Source organism: Rutilus rutilus (genome assembly GCF_951802725.1).
Source record: "Rutilus rutilus genome assembly, chromosome: 11".
Lineage (NCBI taxonomy): Eukaryota > Metazoa > Chordata > Actinopteri > Cypriniformes > Leuciscidae > Rutilus > Rutilus rutilus.
Genome location: NC_140216.1, coordinates 39,417,817 through 39,429,640, shown reverse-complemented (window position 1 = coordinate 39,429,640; position 11,824 = coordinate 39,417,817). Strand labels below are relative to the sequence as shown.

Here is an 11,824-nt window from a genome sequence, read left to right as displayed (position 1 = left end):
CCGCAATTTTTCTGTGCGTGAGAAAATGGATGTGTGGCGTGAGAGCGTGTGAAAAGTGTCAATTGCGTGAGTCTCACGCTCAGTGCGTGAGAGTTGGCAGCCCTGAGATTTGCACAATCCATACGCACAACGCTTCGGCAAGTTTCCTTCGCTCGAAAGCTTGCCAGACCTCCCGCGCCTAGTTACGGTTTCTAAGCCACGATTGGCCTGTGGCAGTTTTCGGGCTCGGCTTAGCGAAGGGGCAATTATAGTGATAAATATTTACCATTATATTTGATTGCAATTTACATTCTCTAAAAACACATAATTTAGGGATAAAAAAACAATGATAAAAGCAAAATATTGAATTGTTTGAAATAAAAAGAAACTTTAAGATATTTAATTGTTGCTATAAACTATTATAAAAATAAATAAATGAATCAAACTCTTATTAAACATGTTTATAGTGTGCAATTCACCATCACAAGAAAAGTAAACTAAATTTCAATTATAAAAACGTATCAACAGTTTTAATCATCACTACTTACTCAAGTGTCTTCAGTTTATAATGTGGATCTTTCCTCAGATCAGAGAGCAGCTTCACATCTGAATATCTTAGATGATTAAATGACAGATCCAGTTCTCTCAGGTGTGAAGGGTTTGATCTCAGAGCTGAAGTCAGAGCAGCACAACCTTCATCTGTAACACCACAATAACTCAACCTGTAGAGAACAATGACACTCTTCAGTCTCTCAGTTTAGGAAGCACTGATATAAATGATATGATATATATATGAATGTATCCTCAACAGATTTATATATGAAAGCAGTTGTCACCTTTTCACGACATCCAATCATGTTTTTGACTTAAATCATCAAAACTATCAAAAGTAAAATGACCTCAGAAGCTTTGGAAATAATCCACTGAAGATTAAACATCCTTTTCAGTTACTTGATGGTAAACTTTTTTGAATACCGTATATTATTGATTATTCACCACAGGAGAAAAACAGACGACATTGAGAATTTTATAAAATCTTACTCAAGTATCTCCAGTTTACATTGAGAATCCTGCAGTAGATCAGAAAGCTGCTTGACTCCAGAATCTCCTACTTTATTCCATGACAGATCCAGTTTTCTCAGGTGTGAGGGGTTTGATCTCAGAGCTGAAGTCAGAGCAGCACAACCTTCATCTGTAACACCACAATCCCTCAACCTGTAGAGAACAATGACCCTCTTCAGTCTCTCAGTTCAGGATCTACAGCTCAGATAAGCAGGAACTTCATAATCAGAGACTTAATCCACGGCACCATTAACAGGTCCAGTCTAAGGTAGGGCTGGGCGATATGGAGCAAAAAATATATCTCGATATATTTTGCTATATCTCGATATACGATATATATCTCGATATCTTTACAGGAAAAATAACCCCCCAAAAACTACTGCAAAAACAAATATGCCAAATACCACAAAGTCTTTTTTTTATTGACGTGCAAATAGGTAGGCTGTTCATGTAGGAACAAAGTGCTTCTGCGACATTTAAAAAAAAAAAATCCCTGTATACAAAAATAATAATTTAACTGTAAAATAAAGGAAGAAATAATACATATTGCACTATTTTTAATAAACCTGTATAGAAATATCATTACTAATTTTGGCAAAAAAAAAAAAAAAAAAAAAAGCCATATATCCCCCAAAACCTGCACAACTGTAGAGTAAAACATTAATTAAAAAAAAAGTGATAAAAATGCATCTAAAAATTGACATGATTGTCACAAAATCACACTGTCTGGGGCCTCTGGGGAACTCAGAACAACTGCTAGCATAAAGTTTAAGGTAAAAATAACTGCCATTAAATTACAGTATCTTACTACTATACAATTAGATAAACTGTTCATTCATTACATCACTTTACCTCTGTCTTTATCCACCTTTATCCTCTTCTCTTCTTTTTGGCACTGTATAGCAGAATAGGTAACTTAGGCTAATGCTAATTTATAATGTGTCATGTAAATTCAGCCATCCGTCACAATCAGGAAACTTTCACCGCGTCTAGACCTTGCGCGAGCTGCCAGGCCCGTTTCTACAGGGGAGCATGTTAAGTGTGAGTGCGCCCTCAAACAAAAGCAATGCGGCGAGAGGCGACGCTACACAAAAAATTACCAACAACAACTGATCGCGCGCGCGCTGTTTCTGACGCACTTCAAGCACTCGCTGGGCGGGGAAAAATGTATGTGCCTGACCGGACTCGGGGCACTTGGTTGAATGAGACAACACGCGAGGGGAGGGGGAACAAAAGCAAGGAGGCGGAGGAGGGCGGGGGCGAGCGCGAGCACAGCACAGAGAAGGCAAACAAGCAAATTGCCGAAATCAGAATTAAATATAAACAATATATCGATATATACGATATGTCAAAATCCATATCGAGTTTAAAAAATATCTCGATATATCGTAAATATCGAGATATCGCCCACCCCTAGTCTAAGGTTCAGACCCGCTTCTACAAACTGCTTGAGCGGGTTAGTCTCCATTTGGTAAAAATTGCAAGAATATTCAATAACACTTTATTTAACAGTGTCCTTGTTACATATGTTACATGAACTTCCAATAATAATAACAGGTAAATTATGCATAATTACACGTAACTAACCCTTAACCAAATCCTAATCCTACCCTTCTCCTATACTAAGTACATGTAGTGGCTTAATATGACTCAGTACTTAAATATATATATTTACACTGTAACAATGACACCTTAAAATAAAGTATAAACAAATATAATTTTTCTATGCAAGTACCAAAAATCATCAAAATCTCTGTATATGAACACGGTTGTCACATCTTTACATCATCCGCTCATGTTTAATCATTAATAATGTAAAATGATGTCAGACGCATTGGAAAGAATCTAATAAAAATAAAAGCAACATTCCCATTAGTAATTTCACAGTAGATTTTTTGTATGGCAATCTGTTACGGAAGCAGACTCAAGAGAAGGAGATTGAAGTTAATAGGGAGTTTATTGAGACAACAACTGAGCGGATGAACTGAAAGCAGGTAAGTGGAAAGTGCAATGATACTTTAGAGAGCGGGATGCTGGCAGTGAATAGTATGTTTCTTCTGACGGGTGTGATGACTGGTAGATGATGCAGTGAAGGCTGGAACTCTGAACACTAGACTTGGAGACAGAGGAGAATGGAGACGAGACTGGAGAAGGGTCGCTGGAGATATCAGGTAGTAGTCGCTAAGGCCACATTTACACATAGCCGATTATTTAGAGAAAATACCCCCCCCCCTCCTCTCTCCCTCCATTTTCAATAATAGCATTGTGCACACGTCATGGTTTTCAAAAGAGTTGTCATTTACATCAACCCGCATAAATACGCATCGAGCGCCATCATAACTATTCCAAACCTATGGGCGGCAGTGTAGAGAGAAGGACAAAGCCATGCAAGCCAATCAGAATCCTCAGACTCGACAACAACGAATAACACGAGCGACTTCCTGTTCCTTTCATAGGGCGCTCACATGACGTTAAGCATTTTCTGGCGCATAATGTGACGTTTGAGAACCTAAAACCCTGTTTCTCCCAGTTGACACCGGCGTTATCAGAAATCTCCACTTTGGCCGGAGTTTTTAGAAATAATAGTTTTCTGTGATAAAACAGGGGCAAATGAGAGGCAAAACTGCAGGGAAATATCTGTGTCTTCCCTTCATGTAAGCGGGGCCTAAGACAGGGTTAGTAGTCCTATTCATACAAACAAGACCAGACAATGAACTGTAGTGAAGTGTGTTGCTGCGTCCCAATTCGCCTACTTATATTACACCCTAAAAGTATGGACTCTTTTTGTGAAGAAAAAGTACATACTTTTGAGTGTGTAGCAAAAGAGTAGGCACTAGGCAAGCTTTGGGACATACTACTTCATCATCTTAACGGACAGATCTGTCGCGTGCATCCTGTCACCGTAAACTGCTCTGTGAATCATCTTGTCACAGTTAAAATCCTCCATTCAATCCAATTTCATTTCCTACCGTTTCGGAGAGAAATGCAGTTACACGTTCGTCTGCCAGTCGTGGGTCTTTCATGCGGAGACTCTCCTCATGTGTTTGCAATTTGAATATAATTATGCATTTAAAGGTTAAAGGCGAAACGTATCTTTACAAAAGTTCACAATGCTGCTGCAGATGCAATATAATGTAAACAACATTGAATATATATATTTTTTTGTCAGGTAAGATACTGATAATTAATCACTCAAACCCCTTTATCTAAACCCCTCTACATAACCGCTGGACTTGCAGGTCCTCCATGTCTGTAGTTTTTTAACACTTTTCACTCGTTTGTAGTTCTAACCGAATCCTCCTCCAACACGCGATGGGTTGTGGGCAATATTAGCCGTGAGTGCGCATCGATCTACACTTCGGATTCTGACAGGAAATAGTAGACCATCCGGGTATCTTTGGAACATTCATTTCAACATACTACGATTTGGGACGTACTAATTCTATATTCGAATACTATTTAGGACGGATAGTATGCGAATTTGGACACACGTTGTGTCTAAATAGTGTCAGTGATGAGGGTGATGAGGAGGTGTAGGTGTGTGTGATTAGAACTCAGGTGAGGGAGTGCACTGTGATTGGCTGGAGTGAGAGCCTGGCAGATCTGCAACACAATCATTATTTACCATACGAGACGTTTTATACAATCTTACCTCAGTATCTCCAGTTTACATAGAGGATCATGCAGTAGATCAGAAAGCTGCTCGACTCCAGAATCTCCTACTTTATTTCTAGTCAGACTCAGTTCTCTCAGGTGTGAGGGGTTTGATCTCAGAGCTGAAGTCAGAGCAGCACAACCTTCATCTGTAACACCACAATCCAACAATCTATAGAGAACAATGACACATGAATATAATGAAGATTAAACATCCTTTTCAGTTTCTTGATGGTAAACTTTTTTGTGTGTATATATATATATATATATATATTTTTTTTTTTTTTTTGTGTGTGTGTGTATATCATTGATTATTCACCACAGGAGAAAAACAGACGACGTTGAGACTTTTATCAAATCTTACCTCAGTTTCTCCAGTTTACAGTGAGGATCCTGCAGTAGATCAGAAAGCTGCTTGACTCCAGAATCTCCTATTTTATTCTCAGACAGACTCAGTTCTCTCAGGTGTGAGGGGTTTGATCTCAGAGCTGAAGTCAGAGCAGCACAACCTTCATCTTTAACACCACAATCCCACAACCTGTAGAGAACAATTACACTCTTCAGTCTCTCAGTTCAGGATCTACAGCTCAGATAAGCAGGAACTTCACAATCAGAGACTTAATCCACGGCACCATTAACAGGTCCAGTCTAAGGTTCAGACCCGCTTCTACAAACTGCTTGAGCGGGTTAGTCTCCATTTGGTAAAAATTGCAAGAATATTCAATAACACTTTATTTAACAGTGTCCTTGTTACATATGTTACATGAACTTACCATAGTAATAACAGGTAAATTATGCATAATTACACGTAACTAACCCTCAACCAAATCCTAATCCTACCCTTATCCTATACTAAGTACATGTAATTGCTTAATATTACTCAGTACTTAAATATATAATTACACTGTAACAATGACACCTTAAAATAAAGTGTAACCAAATATTATTTTTTAATGCAAGTACCAAAAATCATCAACATATCTGTATATGAACACGGTTGTCACATCTTAATATAATCCAGTCATGTTTAATCATTGATATTGTAAAATGATGTCAGACACATTGGAAAGAATCGAAAAAAAAAGCAACATTCCCATTAGTAATTTCACAGTAGATGTTTTGTATGGCAATCTGTTAAGGAAGCAGACTCAAGAGAAGGAGATTGAAGTTAATAGGGGGTTTATTGAGACAACAACTGAGCGGATGAACTGAAAGCAGGAAAGTGGAAAGTGCAATGATACTTTGGAGAACGGGATGCTGGCAGTGAATAGATGTCACAGTGTCTGGTTTGTGTTTCCCTGTGTAACCACTGGAGGTCCTCTTCCCCCATGGTGTCCTTCACTCATAACTACATTTCCCATCATCCTGTTCTGTCACTCATTGATCATTGCACACAGCTGTTTCCCGTCACCTTGTTAGCTTCTGTATACATATATACACCCTGGTAGTTTAAGTGTTTGTCACGGAGTCCTTGTTTAATGTCACACCGCTTTGGAGGTCTCTTTTCTTGCCTGTTCTTGTTTTGTTTCCCATGTATGGATTGCTTATATGGATTTTGACCCCTGCCTGGACTGGTTTTACGAATACTAGGGATGGGGAAATGAAGCCTTGTGAATCACTGAGGCTTTCCCCTGACTGTTCTGGGAAAAGATTCAAAGCTTCGAGAGTGTCGAGAACAGCGCCATCTGGTGATTATTTAAATTAAAGCAGCCAGAAGCCTGTGTTAGAAGCTCTGGCAGATGTAGCAACCACAACACACTCCATAGTTTCAATGTTATGTGTACAAATAAAAGCCTTACATGCTTGTGTTTGATTTGTTCATTAAATAAATTAATTTTCCCATTAAAGTGTGACAATAAAATATAATATAAGCTTATATGATTCAATAAGATTTAATGTAGGTCTACTCTCTCTCTCTCTCTCTCTCTCTCTCTCTCTCTCTCTCTCTCTCTCTCTCTCTCTCTCTCTCTCTCTCTATCTCTCTCTCCACACGCACACACACACACACACACATAATGAATAAGGACATTGTCTAATACAGTGGTTCCCAAACCTGTCCTGCCGGCACCCCAACACTGCACGTTTTCTTTGTCTCCCTAATCAAACACACCTGATTCAACTCATCAGCTGGGTTAATGCTCTCATCAGCTCTCACCCTCACATGGGTTAATGAGCTGATGAGTTGAATCAGGTGTGTTTGATTTGGGAGACAAAGAAAATGTGCAGTGTTGGCGTGCCGGCAGGACAGGTTTGGGAACCACTGGTCTAATAGGATCATCTGTTATTAAATGTGCTTATGACACTTGTTACTGATAGTGCTTATGTAACTGTAGGAATAACAAAAAGGTGATAATTTTTTTTAATTATTTTTATTAAGAAATAAAAGTTGTTTCACAGTGTTGGGGCTGAGTATATTTCTCCTCTTTAGACAGCACTTCACATGGTACAGAGGAGGCTGGGGTACAAATAAACTGTAATGCCAATATAGGTGGGGGTAGACTTTTTTTCTGCATTCTCCAGTATTCAAGTGGATCTTCAGCTCTCTGTATGTTTGTCTTTGTAACAACAACAACAAATAATAGCCTAAGTAGTGAAAAATAAATTTTGGTTATTTAAATGTAATATATTGATTAACTTTCAAAGTACAGCACTCTCCTCACAAACCCATCAACCAGACTGAGCCAACAATGACTCGTTAAATACGATCTGGAGTTTGAGCCTTCTGACACCCAAAGCGAAACGCGCACGTGATTGGACAGAAAGTGAGGCTTCGTTTGTCGCCGATCACGTGACTCTAGTAAACCAATACACACCCCGATACCGGGCTTCACTAGAAATCGTGTCGCTTGTGTGATACGCGCATTGAAGCTTCAGTGTCATACGTAACATCACTAACGAATACGGATTACCTAATAAAATACTGCAATTGGATTTACCTTTCCTGTGTGTGGTATCGTGACAGAAGGACTCCGTCACATGTATAGATCTAGCGGTATGGGTTTTCGTGGCTCTTCCCCAACCACCGAGAGGGAGAGGAGGCAGCAGAGGGGGAATTTGCAAGCTGGAGAGGCTCCGCCTCGTATGAAAATTTTTCAGTGTTTTGCGTTGTGGGCCCGTCAGACTGAGGAGACCATGACGGTCAATTCCCCTGAGCGCCCTTCCATCAGGCAAGGACAATCTTTTGAGGGAACCCGTCTGGCCAGGTGATTTGGAACCGCAGGAGAGGAGGTTCTAGATGTGAGCCCCGGCACCACTCTCCGCTTTGGTCTCTCTTCGACTCTGGGCCGGTGATGCCCAGCCCAGAGCTCCCTTCGCCGCTGGTACTGTCCAGCCCGGAGCCTGCAACTCGCCATCAAAAACGGCGGAGGAGGAGGAAGACTGTTCACATCACGTCTGACGATCCAGAAACTGTTCACGTCACGTCTGACGATCCAGAAACTGTTCAAGTCACGTCTGACGATCCAGAGACTGTTCACGTCACGTCTGCGGATCCAGAGACTGTTCACGTCACGTCTGCGGATCCAGAGAATGTTCACGTCACGTGTGCCGATCCAGAGACTGCTCACGTCACGTCTGCCGATCCAGGGACTGCTCACGTCATGTCTGCCGATCCAGAGACTGTTCACGTCACGTCTGCCGATCCAGAGTCTCCGGACAAGATGGCCACCGCCGAGCCTGTGACTCCGGACAAGATGGCCACCGCCGATCCAGAGTCTCCGGACAAGATGGTTGCCGCCGAGCCTGTGTCTCCAGACAAGATGGCCGCCGCCGAGCCTGTGTCTCTGGACAAAATGGCCGTCGCCGAGCCGGTGTCTGTTCCTGTGGCTGAGCTGTGCCTGAGCAGGTGTCTGTTCCTTTGCCTGAGCCGGTGTCTGTTCCTGTGCCTGAGCCAGTGTCTGTTCCTGTGCCTGAGCTGGTGTCTGTTCCTGAGCTGGTGTCTGTTCCTGAGCCGGTGTCTGTTCCTGAGCCGGTGTCTGTTCCTGAGCCGGTGCCGGTTCCTGAGCCGGTGCTGGTGCCTGTTCCTGTGATTAGAACTCAGGTGAGGGAGTGTGCTGTGATTGGCTGGAGTGAGAGCCTGGCAGATCTGCAACACAATCATTTTTTACCATATGAGACATTTTATACAATCTTACCTCAGTATCTCCAGTTTACAGTGAGGATCCTGCAGTAGATCAGAAAGCTGCTTGACTCCAGAATCTCCTACTTTATTTCTAGTCAGATCCAGTTGTCTCAGGTGTGAGGGGTTTGATCTCAGAGCTGATCTCAGAGCAGCACAACCTTCATCTGTAACACCACAATACCTCAACCTGTAGAGAACAATGACACTCTTCAGTCTCTCAGTTCAGGAAACACTGATATAAATTATATGATATGAATTTCTCCTCAACAGATTTATATATGAAAGCAGTTGTCACCTCTTCATGACATCCAATCATGTTTTTGACTTGTAAAACTATCAAAAGTAAAATAACCTCAGAAGCTTTGGAAATAATCCACTGAAGATTAAACATCCTTTTCAGTTACTTGATGGTAAACCTTTTTGTATATATTATTTTTGAATATCATTGATTATTCACCACAGGAGAAAAACAGACAACCTTGAGAATTCTATAAAATCGTACTCAAGTATCTCCAGTTTACAGTGAGGATCCTGCAGTAGATCAGAGAGCAGCTTGACTCCAGAATCTCCTACTTTATTTCCAGACAGATTCAGTTCTCTCAGGTGTGAGGGGTTTGATCTCAGAGCTGAAGTCAGAGCAGCACAACCTTCATCTGTAACAACACACTCCCACAACCTGTAGAGAACAATGACTCTCTTCAGTCTCTCAGTTCAGGAAACACTGATATAAATGATATTATGAATTTCTCCTTTTACAGTATTCCTTAGGTACAAAGCACATGCTAAACTCATAAATATGATCATGTTTTATCAGTGTAATAATTGTTGTCAGAGTGACTTACTGAACTGATCTGGATTCTTTAACCACAGGCAGCAGCTTCTGAAGAACTTCATCTGCTCTATTTCGTACTCCAATAAACTTTTTTAGATCAAAAACATCCATCTTCTGCTCTGATGTCAGCAACACATAAGCCAGAGCTGACCACTGTGAAGAGGAGAGTTTGATTTTTCCTATTTCTCCAGATTTCAGATAATCTTGGATCTCCTGCATCAGAGAATCATCACCCATTTCATTCAGACAGTGGAACAGATTGATGGATCTCTCTGGAGAGCGATTCTCCCCGATCTTCTGTTTGATGTACTGAACGGTTTCCTCTTTGTTGTAGGAGCAGCTTCCAGTCTGTGTCAGTAGTTCTCGTAAGAGAGTCTGATTGGACTTCAATGAGAGACCCAGGAGGAAACGCAGGAAAAGGTCCAGATGTCCATTCTTACTCTGTAAAGCCTCATCCACAGCTCTCTGATGCAGCTCAGATAATGAGTGATATTTCTTCTGGTTTAAGATTTTAGAAAATAAACCTTGTTTGGTTTTGTCAGACACATTTCTGTTCTTAAATGTAAAGTGAATGTGTGCATATAGAGCTGCTAGATGTTCCTGGATACTCAGATGAACAAAGCAGAAGACTTTACCCTGATACAAGCCCAACTCCTCTCTGAAGATCTGAGTGCACAATCCTGAGTACACTGATGCTTCTGTCACATCAATGCCACACTCGCTCAGGTTTTCCTCATAGAAGATCAGGTTGCCTTTCACTAGCTGCTGGAAAGCCAGTTTCCCCAGTTTGACAATCATGTCTTCATCTTTCACTCTCTTCTCATAGTCCTTCTCATGTTTGATGTTGGTCTGAATGATCAGGAAGTGTGTGTACATCTGAGTGAGAGTCTTGGGAATCTCTCCTCTCTCTGCTTCACTCAACATCTCCTCTAGAACAGTGGCTGAGATCCAGCAGAACACTGGGATGTGGCACATGATGTGGAGGCTCCTCGAGGACTTCAGGTGTGAGATGATTGTATTGGCCAGACTCTGATCACTGATTCTCTTCCTGAAGTATTCCTCCTTCTGTGGCTCATTGAAGCCTCGTACCTCAGTCACCCGATGGACACACTCAGAGGGGACGAGATCCGCTGCTGCTGGTCTGGAGGTGATCCAGATGAGAGCAGAGGGAAGCAGATTCCCCTCAATGAGGTTCATCAGCAGCTCGTCCACTGAGGCTGATTCAGATATATCACACAGTTTCACTTCACTCTTAAAGTTCAGAGACAGACGACACTCATCCAGACCATCAAAGATGAATAACACTTTATATTCATCACTGGATATTTCCACTTCTTTAGTTTCCGGGAAAAAGACATGAAGAAGATCTGAAAGACTGAGTGTTTTGTCCTTCTTCAAGTTGATCTCTCTGAAAGGAAGTGGAAATATGAGCTGGACGTCCTGATTCTCCTTCCCTTCAGCCCAGTCCACAATGAACTTCTGCACAGAGACTGTTTTCCCAATGCCAGCGACTCCCTTTGTCAGCACAGTTCTGATGGGTTTGTCTTGTCCAGGTAAAGGTCTAAAGATGTCCTTGCATTTGATCGGTGTGTCCTCTGTTTCTGCTCTCCTGGATTGTGTCTCAATCTGTCTCACCTCATGCTCATTATTGATCTCTCCACTTTCACTCTCTGTGATGTAGAGCTCTGTGTAGATCTCATTCAGGAGTGTTGGGTTTCCTTGCTTTGCTGTTCCTTCATACAGACACTGAAACTTCTTCAGTAGATCTGATTTGAATCTGCTTTGGAACAGTGAAAGATTGACAGATTAAAACATAAAGAGATAAGTTTTAGTAAAATAACAACACTCTCTAATTAAATAATTAGACAATATCACACAAGCAACAGTGCTGTTGGTCTATATATCAGTAAAACTGTTATTTGGGCCGTTTGCAGTCTCTAGTAATTGGATATTGATATAAATTTCATTATTTGATTCTCTTCTCAATTAAAATAAATCTGGAAATATTTGAGATACATGTACATTTTGTAGGGAAAAAACATCTCATCTAATGCAGTAAACTATACAGTGGACCTGCTTCACTTGGATCATTACTATAATATTAAAGGTAAAAATGAGCAACAATGTCCAATTTACTGAATTCAGTAAATCAATATTCAATTGAATCTGAAAATCTG

The 11,824-nt window shown here is 41.0% G+C and overlaps 1 protein-coding gene across 1 annotated transcript in view; it reads right to left on the bottom strand.

Moving 5' to 3' along the window:
* Nucleotides 1-523: 523 nt before the first annotated feature.
* The window catches only part of LOC311300165 (NLR family CARD domain-containing protein 3-like), a gene marked incomplete at its 3' end in the record, with an annotated part of 46,799 nt that continues 35,498 nt past the window's right edge, over nucleotides 524-11,824 (bottom strand). Inside the window, exons 6-10 of the mRNA XM_084424298.1 lie at nucleotides 8,829-9,002; nucleotides 5,060-5,233; nucleotides 4,694-4,867; nucleotides 1,021-1,194; nucleotides 524-701 (exon numbers count right to left, since the gene is read on the bottom strand). Coding sequence (XP_084280424.1) covers nucleotides 524-701; nucleotides 1,021-1,194; nucleotides 4,694-4,867; nucleotides 5,060-5,233; nucleotides 8,829-9,002 — 874 coding nt within the window. The remainder of the gene's footprint in view (nucleotides 702-1,020; nucleotides 1,195-4,693; nucleotides 4,868-5,059; nucleotides 5,234-8,828; nucleotides 9,003-11,824) is intronic.